Genomic DNA, 12,869 nt, shown 5'->3' with positions numbered 1-12,869 from the left:
CACAGCCTGCTGTAACGCTGCTATTCTGCTTTTTGCCTGCATGTGTGCTAGGCAGTAGAGGTGGAGAATGGGAGCGACAGTGAAGAAGAAGGGTCCGTTCCTCTGCAGGACCAAAATGAGACATTTCCAGCAGCAGAAAGAGGAGCTACAGAGCTGTTTGTTAGTTCTGCAGAGGTGAGACACTAATAACACACACAATCTTATTCACAGAAGGCATGGTCGGTATTTGTAACTTCAAATTCTCCTGGGGCGGTTTTGTTGCTGCCAACACAAACCCGACCAGAACTGAACAGAGAGAAGCTAACTGGTCAGGCACAAAGTCTACAAAAGCTGTGACAGAGCTGGAGAGGTTCCTCTGTTGTGCTGCATGTGGGTAAAGGTGGTTTTTGAATCGGCAGAGGCACAGCTTTGCCAGTGTATCTGTGGGCTGAGTTTAGAACAAGGCCCTCTTGCCGATTCTGTGTCTGCATCGTTCTTGTCTCGTGATGACAGAAACAAGCAGATTGTCAGGGCAGACTGAAAAGCTGTTTCAGGTGGTGGATTTTACGTTTCAGAAAAAATCCCCTGAGACTTTCTTGGACAAAGTCGAATTAGACAGTTGTCCTCCTGCGTTGGGTGACATGGAGCAGCCAGTAACCGAGAGAGAAAACCCTCCCCTTCCTTCAGGAGCTCCTCAGCAGGTGTCTGCGTGGTCAGCGGAGCGGAACAGCTGCACAGAGTCAGGTATCCTTCAGTCCCTTGCTAACAGTACAACACTCCATACCACCCGTCAAGCACAGTTTCTAGTTTTCTCCCTTTCTCATCATTGTTAGTCCAACTGGAGGCACAACGCTTTGAAATCTAAGCATTTTCTTTGTCTTTTTCTTCTTTTTTTTTTTTTTTTTTTTTTTCTTGGGGGGTGGGGTCCAGGTGACATTGGAGAACCCATTTCTCTCTGCTCAGAGACTGCCTTTGAGCAGTTGGATCAGCTCACCAGTGAGCATGGTGACCAAAGGCGGGAACAGGCATGCCAGCAGCGTGGAGCTGAGGGGCACGAAATGAGTGGAAGAAGTGAAGAAACCGTAGAAGAAACAGAGCTGGTTGTCTTGGATCTAGAACATGTGAGAAGTCCTCAAATCTTGTCGTTCTTCTTCGCAGACCTGCTGTTTTTATTTGTATGAAATACACAAGGTAGATTGTCAGCAGCGGCTCAGCCATAGGCTGAAACCACATGTTTAAAACAGGCTTTTGCAGAAGTACTGACTCCTGAGCGTGTCTGCTCCCTCAGGGTTAACCCCAAACGGGAGGCTCAGGAGGGAGCCGTGTAGTGGGTAAATCTGATACTCCTCAGTGCTCCTGAAAGAGAAGTACTGTCAGCAAGAGCGAGGGGATGGGCTCTCAGAGGCAGCTCTTCTGATGTGTTTCTGACTTTCAGATATCCTCAGTAGTGGCTTTCTGCTGTCAACAAATACCCACTATGTAACTCCTCTCACTCGTTACAGTGAGCGTAGCTAAAGTAAGAATGCAAGGGTCTGTGGCAGAAAATACGCTGTGTTATTTAACAGCGGGGGCAGCAGTAAGGTTTCTTCATAATTTCTTTACACAAGTACGTTGACTTGTATCAATGTCATACTTCTTGACAGCCTCTGATGAGAAGATTCCAGGCTGCCCTGAAGAGTCACCTCACTAAGCAGATGGAAAAAGTGAGCCTAGAGCTTCAGGAACTGGTACGTGGCATTCTTACTTTGCCTTCCCGCAGCAGCCCACCCCTGCCCGAGCTGAAGCCAGGTAACTGGTTTCCTCTTGTGTTTGCAGAGGGCAGCAGCGAAGAAGGGGCAAGCAGAGAGGGAAGAGCTTGGGCTGGTTCTTTACGGAGCGCAGCAGCAGCTGGCCCGCCTGCAGCTGGAACTGGAGAAGAGCCACGACCGCCGTTCTCAGGTGGCCGCAGCACGTCAGCAGCTGGAGGAGGAGCTGGAGGGCCTCAGGCTTACTTACAAGCAAATGTGTCAGAACACACACGATGAACGCCAGAAAGGTGACCGAGGCAGCCCTTGCCAGGTTTCCTGGCTCTAGTACTGTGTGGAGAAAGGGATTTATTTGAATCCAAGTCAAGCATTGGATTGAAAAATACAGTAACATTGATCAGGAATAAGGCACTCGCTGAAACCTTTCACAGGTATTCCTGGTTGTTTCTAAGACCGTGTGGCTACCTTGTACTTCTAAGAAGGTCTTTAGGACTAAAACTGTTCCGGGCAGATGGGCTGCTCTGTGACTTAGAAGGAGGAAGATCCTGTCGCTCTGTTACGTTTGCCTGTGTCTCTGTAAGGGTGTGACGAGATCGCAAAGGTCGTGGGTCGTGAGGGGCACGCGGGAGCCTGAGAGTGCCATCCGTGTGGGAACCCGTCCCAGCCAAAGAAATGGACTTGACTCATGCTGGTTGTGCTGCAGGCCTGTGGGTAGGGGACAGGAAAACAACTGTGATGGCGAGGGTAACTCAGCGTAGGATAAACTGCCTAGAAAGGTTTGGCAGGTTGCTGAAAAAAATAGAGAAGCGTTCAACAGACTGAGAAAGAGACAGTTCTGTTTTGGGGCAGAGGAGTGGAGTCACAGCCTCCTGAGGCCGCCCCTTCTTTGATCTCCTGGGCTTCTGAGTGCTGGGAAGCAATGAATTGCTTACCAAGATATTAGCTGTGCTTGTGGAGCTGTACTCCAAAGCCGATGCAAATTCACATTTCAGGGGGGCTGATTTGGCTGGTCAGTGTGCGAATTTGGCTTTGGGTGCTTCTGTGTTTCTTTCCCTTTTACCTCTGTTTAAAGTGTGTCTTACAAACATACTTTTCTGTAAATATTTTTCCCCCTGCCTCCCCAGTCTCTGCAATGCAGACCCAGCTTGAAAACTTGGCCTTGCACCTCTTCTACGTGCAGAACACGGACCATATGCACCATAATATTTTACTAACGAAACGGTCGACAAAGAGGGCTGAGCTGGAGAAGGCCCAAGCTGACGTGGAAAAGAAAAAACAGGTATCAAGTAAAACTCTCTTCTTTCAAATAAATAAATGAATTCAGGTGACAGCTAGCGGCGAGTCTCGGAGGACGTGCTGCCTTGGCAGAAGGAAGGCTGTAGTGAATATACAGACACCATGGAAGGTGCGTGGGGATATTTTCCCCAAATAATTGAAAATGAGAAGAATCCCCACCACCAAGATAGTGGCATGTACTGAACAGAATTTTTTTATGAGCCTTATAATAGGAAGTGGTAATCAGTAGTGATCACTCTTCACGCAGGCAACGGGGGTGTGGGGGCAGAAAGATATTTAGCAAAGAAGTATCATATGTTGAAGTCTGGAGAATTGCTCTGAGTCCCAAGGAAGAGCGAACTTGGAAGGTGAACTGAGCGGTCGGTGTGCTGGACTCCCTCTGCTGCCTCCTGCTTGCAGCAGGACACCAACTAATTACTGTTGATGCAGAATTGCGGGCAAACGGTTGAGATGGAATGGGTTTAGATGGTTTTTAACAAAGGATTTTAAACCATAAATTATCAAGATTCCCAGCTGCTGGAGAGGTGGCGCAATGTAACCCATGCTGGCAGGGATGAATGCTGCTTCAGATCTGAAGGACCAATTTCCTACTGTGGGTGGAACGATAAAAACCAGCAAAGAAGGTTTTGTTCTCTTGAAAATTGTCACTGCTGCATTCAGGAGTCGTTTGGATAGGAATGGAAGAGTTTCAGTAGGAATCAAAGCTAACTGAGTTCATTTTCAGCCCAAGTTATTGCTGTAGAATTTAGTTGGTTAAGCCTGAGATTATGTTACTCATCCTGAGCTGTTTGGCTCTGCCTCTCTAGGATCTTCTGGTAGACCGCTTGACCCGGAAAGCCTACGAGCTGCAGGAACAGATTGCTCTGTTCGAAGCTCAGTTTGTGGCTCAGGCAGAGGACACAAAAGTAACTCGGCAAGCAGCAAATGAGGTAGGAGAATGCTTTTTTTTCGCTTCTGGTTAATATTTCCCTCTGGAAGGACCGACCCCGTTGGCTCATGCTCACGTGGTAGCTACAGTGTAGGACAGAGTTGTATGATCAGTTCCTGTTTGGAGGAATGAAGACTTTTTTGTTTTGTTTTGGTTTGGTTTGTTTTTCCCTTTGTCCTCAAGAATTGCCTATAAATCACTTCCTCCCCCACCCTCTCTGCATTTTTTTCCTTGCAGACCTATGCTCTGTGGTCGGGGGTGACCATAAACCAGAGGCACGTTAGCTGAAGCTGTTCCTGCCCAGCGTATTATGAACACACACACAAAAAAGGCATTGTAACGTGAATTTGGTTTCCCAGCCTAGTACAGATTTATCCTGTCTACAAATCCTCTCTCCCCCAGGCTTGTATGGAGGTTCAGGCTATTAACATGGAGAAAAAGCGACTGATGAACCACTGGAATAGCAGCTTGGCGGGAATGAAGCAGAGAGATGAGGCCTATATCGCCACCCAAGCGCTGCTGAGGTACGGTGTCTGAGAACAGTCCCAGGAGAGGCCTCACACGGGTTGGACGGGAGGGATGCTGAAAGGGGCAGTGCGTCTCCAGTTTATTGCTGCGCGTGCAGGGTATGTCAAGCAGAACAAGTTTGCTGCTCTGAAGCACGTAGTAAGGTTAAAGGATAGGAAGCACAGTTCTTCGTCACTATTCTGTATCCAAAACACAACTCTCCCCCCAAATGTGTGGGGTTTTTAAAGCTGTTTAGAGTTTTTCTGTTCATATTTTAGTCCTTTAGAAGAGTTCCTTCACCTTTGCAACATCTCTCAATCCAAAGAGCTAGACTTCAAGAGGGATTTTACCTGTCGCTCTCAGTTAGGGTTTTGTGATGCCTTCAGAAATCATCAGGAAAACCGTCCTGTTGTTGCCAAAGGAAGCGCTTATTTGCTCTGGAGTCAGCCTGGCTGATTCCCTGCAATGTGCTTTGATGGTGGCATCCTGGTAAGAGTGGGGGGTGGGGACAGGACTGAAAGCGGGAATTAATTTTCCTACGTACGTTTGCTTTTCAGTCTTCTGTCTCCATCCATCTTCTGATGACTCTGCACTGTCACAGCAGGGTGGCCTTTGTAAAGATCTTCCTCCTTGGTCTGTTGTCGCTGCAGTAGCGTGTTTGAAAAGAGGAATTTGTAGATGACTGTTCAGCGCGTGAGTCTACCCCTGTGGTGATTTTCCATCCTCTTTGCCTCTCCAGCAAGTACAGACATGACCTCAAGTCCCTAGAAACGGACATCCATGGCTGTAGGAAGTCAATCAGGAAGGAGGAGGAGAAGAATGAGTTGCTTGTCGCCATCCTGAGCCGTTCACAGAACGATGCCAACATGACAAAGAAGCTGATTGCCCAGTGCCTTTCCAGGCAGGAGGCCTTGAAGGTGGAATCTGGCACCTACGCTCGCGTTCTCCACGAGACAGAGCAGGCCCTCAACAGGACCAGGATGGTGAGGAGAGTTACTTGGAAGAAGAACCTTTCAAATCAGACACAGATGTTTAATCCCCTTCCCCAAACGGTTGTAGTGACCCTGTCTCCTGTCTTTCCTGTGTTTAGGATCAAGCTGCTTGTCTGAATCAGTTGCTGTCCATCAGTAAGGACATAGAGAAAGGAACTGATGCCAAAGTGCAGATGGAGAACGAAATCATGGCAAAGCTTCAGGACCAGATGGTGTCCAGCAAAGCCACAAAGCACTTCTCGCAGCTGGCTGCAAAGCTCCGTAGGAGAAAAACAGACCTGGTGTGTTATCTCTTCCGTTTGGGAGGGCGGGGGAAGGAAACCGCCCTGAGCGGTGTTTCTCAAGTGTGTTTCGTCCGCGCCTTTGTTCTGCTTTTCAGACCTGAAGTTGAAGGTCTGCTGAGTTTGTGACTTCAGTTTGGTTCTTCCAGTGCTCTTATTGTGGGATTCTGGTGTACGCGAGAGGGTTTGGCCAAAAAGGCCTTGACACATAATGTACTGTTCTTTCTTTACTTAAAAAACGGGACAGAACGATGAATTCTGGGAGTTTTTACCATAAAGTAGTACCAGTTCTTATGTATTGGAGGAAGACAGTGGATATGTAGTACTGCTGTACTCCACATTGAACTAACCTGTATCTCTGTCCGGCATCATGGAATGCGATACAGGCCTGCTCTCGTTCCTGAGTGAGGATTACAGCCCAAGGAGCAATCAAACCAGACCCACAGTTCTTTGTGGCACGATCAGTTGCTCTCTTTGGGAGTGTGTAACTGGAACAGATAGAAAAACGAGAAGATCCAGCGTAGTGTTTGTGGTGTTGAGTTGTGTGGGCTGGCACTAACAAGGCACCCACACCTCTGTATTTCTGCGGGTTACTTCAGCCTGGCCCTGGGATTTTTAAATCGGGGGCATTATCTTGAGCAAGAGGAAGAGTTCCAGGGCTGGCTTTCGTTGTGAGAGAGGGGCCCCCCGCCCCCTTCCCACAGGCACACCAACAAGTGGACGCTCGCGTTGTCTCCCATCAGCACCTGCGGTGCACGGCTGGATGTAGCCAGAGAGTCGTGGCCGCTGGCGACGCGGGGGCAGCAGAAGTCACCCGGCTGCATTCGCGCTGCGCTCAACAGGCACCCGCCTTTCTGGCTGCTGCGGTGGTGGTTCGGTGAGGGACGTGCTTGTCGGGTGTGGTGGAGAATGTCCTGCTCCGGTGAGCCGGGCAGCTGGAGACACCCAAGCAGGGCAGGTAACTGCAGAGGTGATGAGCGCGGCCTCTTAAAGGCTTTGGGATGTTTGGGCTCCTTCATGCTCTTCAGCAGCCTTATGGCAGAGGTAAATGTTGGTATCTCCGTCAGGAGATGGAGAAACAAAGGTACAGAGCGGGTAAGTGGCTGGCTCGCAGCTTGTGGCACAGACCTGGGAGGAGAATCTAAATCCCCTGACTCCTGTGCCTCGGGAAGCGGGCGTTCCAAATCAATGGGCTGCTGCTGGTGACAGTAATTTGTTTTCTGTCTGTTGGCGTTCCTAGGAGCTGCATTTTTCCAAGGTTGAGAATGATGTGGCCCAGGTTATTCTGAATGCAACTCATACCAGCTGCAGGCTGACAGTTCTCCAAAACACACTTTGTCAGCTGGACAAGGAAGTGAAAAATACCCGTGACCTGATCAGCTGCAGGGAAAGCGAGATTGCAAGGTGCAGTCTCCTGACCGAGAACAGGCAAGCGGCGCTCAGCCAGTACAACAAGAGGTTGGAGAAGATTCTTGCGCGGCAGGGGGTATGTACATTCCCATTTCAGTCCCAGGCTTGATTTTATTCTTTGTGGTGACCACAGGTGCCCCTGATAAATGTAGCTGTGTAAGTGCTGAGTAGTTAAAACTTTCAGGCATCAGTATAGAGGTTTAAAAGCTGCACTAGTTAATGTAAATGTTTACGTCTGTCAAACAGCTCTTAGTGCACGGGGGGAGGAGCTGGCATGAGGGAATTGTGAAATGAGGGTGTGCCCAGCACAGATTTCTGCAGGGAGTTGTCTGCGCCTGATGAAAACGTTGAATGACATCAATACTCTGGGAGTAACTAGGGTCTCATCAGAAAACCTGCAAATCCTGACAAGGGGCGAATGGAGCAGGCGGGGTGATGTAGATCACTTGGTGCTTGGCCCCATTCAGCTGATAGATACCCAGGTCTGCCCCTGGCACCGTGAGCTGCAAGACCTTTATAGAGCCCAATGCAAGAATGAGTGCTGTGGCAGACTCTTGGACACCCAGATGTGCCTGTTGTAGGAGCTTAGGAGGCCCCTCTCGCCCCAGAGCCTGAGAGCTGTTCGGGCTTCCCTTGCATTTGTTCCCGTGAGGTCAGGAATGATTGGTCCCATCCAGCTCCTGGGAAATAGAGGCACAAAGGAAGTAACAGTATTGCTGAAGTATTCGGTAGGCATCTCAGCAGCTGGACCGGCCTTCTGCAAAAAGTGCTTCAGCAGCTTCTGCCTGATTAATCCCCAACCTTGCCCTCATCCAGGGTCAAGAACTGGGGCCACTGGAAATGGAGATCAACAAGCTGTCCAAGCAGATAGAAGAATATCACTCTGAGGTGATGACGCTACAAAAGCACTGGCTCAATCAGCAGCAAGAGCTGGTCAAGTTAACACACCAACGGGAGGAACAAGTAGCCTCCCTGGACACGTTAAAGAAACGGATCACAGTAATGCAGCAGAAGAAAGTGCGCAGGGAAAGTAGGTCATTCCCCAACTCTTTTTAAAACGTTCAGCTGTGAATGGAGGAAAAAGGGAGCGAGGGCTTACGGACGGGTGAGCCAGACCTTCACCAGAGAATGCGCCGTGCTCCTACGTCCGTGTGAGCAGTAACGCAGGCGGCCCCAGCGCTGCTCTGGGGCTACGAGCCAGGCACCTCTGCTGCTCTGCCTGGCGTTATTCCCTGTCCCGACTGATCCCGCTGCCTTAACGGGCACAACCGAACCGAAGTGGCCGTGTCACGTGCTACACTTCTTAAATAACGTTTGCAAGTAGTTGGTGGGTAAATGTCCCCACCACGATGGCGTTTCCCTTGGCTCAAACCAGCTCTTTTCCACAGCAGTCTCCTTCAAAACCGTATTTGGGTTTTGGGCTTGTGGAAAAACGGTTTGGCTGGGTACGTGGGACGCAGGTGGCTCTGCAGGCAGCGTTGTCTGGTCTGATGGCAGTCTGTCACGCCTTGCCTGTGTTCCACCTGCTGCTTGTGGGAATTTTAAGACTTTTTTTTTTTTTTTTTCTGTTCACCTGTAGATGAAATTCAGCAGGAAACAAAAGAGCAGAAAGACATCGAACGTCACATGAGGAACATGTCCAATGACTTGATAAAGCTGAATGTGTTGATCCACAAGAACAGCAGCAGCTTCGAGGAGCTGCAATATGGCAACACGATCACCGAGAACGAGTTTGTGCGCTCTCTCAAGGTACAGACATCTCATTTCCAGGTCTCAGCCTCCCGTGCAGATCGGAGGCAGACAGTGACCGTGTAAATCTTTCTTAGTCTGACCACGTTGTGTTGTCTGACAATGTTATGCTTCCCAAACCTAGGCAGCAGAAAAAGAGTCGGTTGAGATGCAGGAGAAGCACAGTCAGCTGACTGAGGAGAAGGAAAGACTCCTAAACAGCCTGGTGGAAGCAGAGTAGGTACCAGAGAGGTTCTTGCTTTGTGCCACCCTCTTTGAATGTAGGTGTCCATGTCACCTTTCCTCTCTGCTCATCGAACTGAACCAGCAACAGCAAATGTGCTTCTGTCCTTCTCGGAGAAGATGAAAGGAGTTTCATGGATTTTGGGGCGCAGAAGCTGAAAGGTGCTTTAGCTGTCTCTGCAAGCAGCGAGAGCCGTGAGGATGTCGGCTTTAACAGTTCCAGCAGGCTCGTGCTGGACGTTGCTGAGATCTGTATGGGGTGACTCTGCCTGCGCTCTCCTCCGCCAGTAACTCGGAGCGAGCGTGCTGCGCTGGGCAGCTCACTGGGGTCCACCAGCCCCCGGCAGCCTGGGCACGCTTGTTGTTAGTCACCGTGCCACCACCGTGCCACGTTGTGGATGGCGGAGCTCCCTGTCTGGTTCCACGCTGCTCCTGGCTGCCCTTTTACGTGTCCCACGTGCAAACCCTCAGGTTCTGCTGAACCTTCAGCTCCATGTTCAGGACTGAGCTCGGGAGCGTGCTGCCACGCGTGCACAGGGAGCGAGCGTCCTCTCGGGCGCTGACAAAGGTGCCGCTTTCCCTTTCTGTCACTGAAGGCATCAAATCCTGCTGTGGGAGAAGAAGATCCAGCTGACGAGAGAGATGCGTGCAGCGGTGGAGTCTGAGTCAGGGCACGGCGAGCTCCACGCCATGAGAACAGAGATTCACAGGATGCAGGTGAGCCCCGGGGGAGGAGCACTGGGGAGGGGAAGCTGCACACGATGGATTCAGCTTCGGCGTTGCTGAAGGCAGGAGATGAGAAACGGGCTGGGGAAGCAGCATTGCCAGGCCACAGCAATGTTGGAAATCGTACACCCTCCAGCTGGGCCGAATGAAATACATCCAGCGTGCGTGCTCTTCGTGCCTTCCTTGCGCCTGCCGTGTAATGGGCTGCAGCAGAGTCTAGAGACACCTGAGCAATCTATTTAAAACATAATATGTTTGCCACCTTATGCCGTGACCCCAATTTATAAGCAAAGGAATGTTGATGACTAAATATTGCATCATCTTAATCACTGGTTAGGGAAGCCTTCTGTCTTCTGGCAAAGCAACTCTTCCCTTTTGTTCCCAGGTTACTTTACTCTTCTGCTTTTCCTATTGCTAAGGAGTTCCAGTGAAACCTTTTGAAGATTACTTTAGACGAGTTGATAATCCAGCCCTTTGCTTTCCAGATCCACACAGGGCAAGCCGGGTTTGGGTTTAGAGCAAATTTGGCTTGCCAACGCTCACGTGTCACGTATGTCTGGTTTATGTAGAGGGGATGTGCCACACAGAATCGGTTCGGTGCCGTTTGTGAACATTTGTTACTTTCAGCCTATTTCATATCTTGACACACGGCAGGTCCGCTATGGCCAGCTGATGAAGCAGCAGGAGAAGATGATTCGTGATATGGAGGCATCTGTTTCTCACAGAGAGGTGATAGCGCTTTGTGGAGAGGGTCAGAACAAAAGAGACAAGAAGCTTGTCCCCAAGAGCGTCTTCCACTGCAAGAAACAGGAGCTGAGAAAGAAGATCAGCAAAGCCCAGAAGGTGAGCGAGCAGAGCAGGGCTGCAGGAGTTCACCGGGGCTGTAAGGAGCACCAGGGTGGGCTGAGCGCAGACACGCGGGGTGTCGGGACACGGACGGGACAGGCTTTGGAGGCTCCTTAAAAAACCCCACAGGAGAGTTCTGGGGAGATGGCTGGGAGTGCAGCTGGACGAAGAACCACACTCTGCCCTTTCCTTCTCTTCCGTTTGCCAGAACGTTCAGGACTGCAACGCAACCCTCCTGGAGCTGGAGAGCGCCCAGGCGTCCCTCGGTGCCGCCTTCTCGGAAAAGCAGCGAGAACTGCGCAGGCTGGGGGCTGAGTGCGACGGCCTCGATGCAGACGCAGAAGCTCGTTGGAACAGGAAGCGACGGGTGAGCGGCTCCGCTCCCTGGAGCTCGCGAGCCCGACGGGACCGGCTGCTTTCTCCTGGTGCCGGCTCCCCATCTCCCTGTCTCGCCACCATCCTGAACTGAGTGTGCTTGGCATTTTAGCGGCACTTTAAGTTAACTGAGCACACCTTGAGGGCTCATGGGGGTCCTGAATTGGGGCTGCAGTTGTACTCTTAGCGAGGCAGCATTCACCTGGAGACATCAGCCTGAAGGACATGGTTTGTGTCTTGAAAATACCCGGTCACAGCTCTCCTCTGTGAGCGCTTTCTGGCTGCTCATATGTTACAGATTTGAGAGCCAGCTGAAGGTCTTGAATGGCCTCCTGCAAAGGTTGTAAGTTGGTCAAACTCTGTCCTGGCGAGGGTTGCCCTGTGCATGCAGGTATTTCTCTGGTTTATGGAATTCTGTGATGAACATTTAATTTATTTTTTTTTTTTCTATTAGCTGACGTGTAGATGTGGTGCTTAGGGACACGGTTTAATGGTGGACTTGGCAGCGTTAGGTTCATGGTTGGACTCAATGATCTTAAAGGTCTCTTCCAACCTAACCACTTCTCTGGCTGTACCCGTTAGCAGCTGTTCTGCCGGTACAAGGGGGACTTCATAGCCCTGTCCCTCTTCAGAAGCCCTTCCCTTTCAGAATGTGATGGTTCCAGTACCGGTGACAAAAGTCACCTGCCTTTCTTAGTGCTTTTCTCTCTGCGGCCTGCTGTCAAAGCAATTTCTGTTGTTGCTTTCCTCAGAACCTTTTGGAGATCGTGTCCTACCAGACTCGCCGGAAGCACCTGCAGGCGCTGAAGGAAGGGACGTACACTCCCCTGTGCCGCACGGAGCAAGCCTGGAGAAATGAGCACCAGAAACTGCGCCACCGGCTCCAGACCATCGATGCCATCGTCCAGCAGATCCAGCAGGACCATCCCCAGCACTACCGGACTCTCCAGTGGCTCAGACAGTGCTTGGGCTCCAGGCTGGGCTCGCAGGAAGCCTGACTGCCATCAACCCCATCCATGTAACCCTCAGCTCTTGTTCTGCTGGAGCCTGCAGGCTTTGTAAATAAACAAATATCTAAAAACTAAGTCTGTGTAGCAGGTAGTGGTCACCAAAGCTGTAGCAGTGCAACTGATTTTTGTTTCCTTGGCTGCACAAGGGTGGCTTCATCCCTCCCCCTGGCCTGGGGCGCTGGGGGCAGCCGCCCCCTTCCCCTCCGGGCCCCCCCTCTCTCACCGCCTTTCCCTGCAGCTCCGGGAGGCGGAAGGCCCCGGCCCCGGCGGGGGAAGGCGCCCGCCCGCTCCCGGGGCCGGTCCCGCCCCGCAGACGCCTCCGTGCCGTGGGGCCGGTCCCGCCGCGCCTGCTGGGAGGCCGGGCCGGGCCGGCGGGGCCATGGCGGGGCCGGGGCTCCCGGCCGCGCTGCTGGGCTCCGCCGCGGCGGGCAGCCCCGGGGCCGCCGGCTGCCAGGTGCCCCCGGGCGAACGCTTCGACTGCGGCCCCGAGCGGCTGCTGTCGCGGGCGGACTGCGAGGAGCGGGGCTGCTGCTACGCACCCGCCGGCTCCGGCTCCAGCCCCGGCTCCGGCTCCAGCCCCGGCTCCGGCTCCAGCCCCGGCCCGCCCTGGTGCTTCTTCCCCAGCGACTACCGGAGCTACCGGGCGGAGAACCTGACGGCCACCGCCACCGGCTCCGCCACCCGGCTCCGCCGCGTCGCCGCCAGCTTCCTGCCGGGGGCCGTGGGCAGCTGGCGGCTGGACGTGGCGCTGGAGACCCCCACCCGCCTCCGCTTCACGGTGCGAGCCGGCCCCGGGACCGGTG

The 12,869-nt window shown here is 52.2% G+C and overlaps 1 protein-coding gene across 1 annotated transcript; it reads left to right on the top strand.

Moving 5' to 3' along the window:
* Positions 1-560: 560 nt before the first annotated feature.
* On the top strand, positions 561-12,141 carry LOC147413137 (coiled-coil domain-containing protein 40-like). The gene is made up of 17 exons (XM_086480608.1): positions 561-723; positions 910-1,100; positions 1,623-1,706; positions 1,795-2,014; positions 2,849-3,003; positions 3,827-3,949; positions 4,351-4,472; positions 5,195-5,438; positions 5,546-5,728; positions 6,969-7,214; positions 7,955-8,168; positions 8,718-8,887; positions 9,012-9,103; positions 9,706-9,826; positions 10,490-10,678; positions 10,890-11,048; positions 11,809-12,141. Exons 1-17 carry the CDS (start codon positions 621-623, stop codon positions 12,052-12,054), a joined length of 2,862 nt encoding a protein of 953 aa, XP_086336734.1. The 5' UTR covers positions 561-620; the 3' UTR covers positions 12,055-12,141.
* The last annotated feature ends 728 nt before the right edge of the window (positions 12,142-12,869 follow it).

The sequence above is a fragment of the Leptosomus discolor genome, unplaced genomic scaffold (genome assembly GCF_034619465.1).
Source record: "Leptosomus discolor isolate bLepDis1 unplaced genomic scaffold, bLepDis1.hap2 HAP2_SCAFFOLD_48, whole genome shotgun sequence".
In the NCBI taxonomy this organism is placed as follows: domain Eukaryota; kingdom Metazoa; phylum Chordata; class Aves; order Leptosomiformes; family Leptosomidae; genus Leptosomus; species Leptosomus discolor.
Note: the sequence above shows the minus strand (reverse complement) of the source record. Positions and strands in the feature narration are given on the sequence as shown.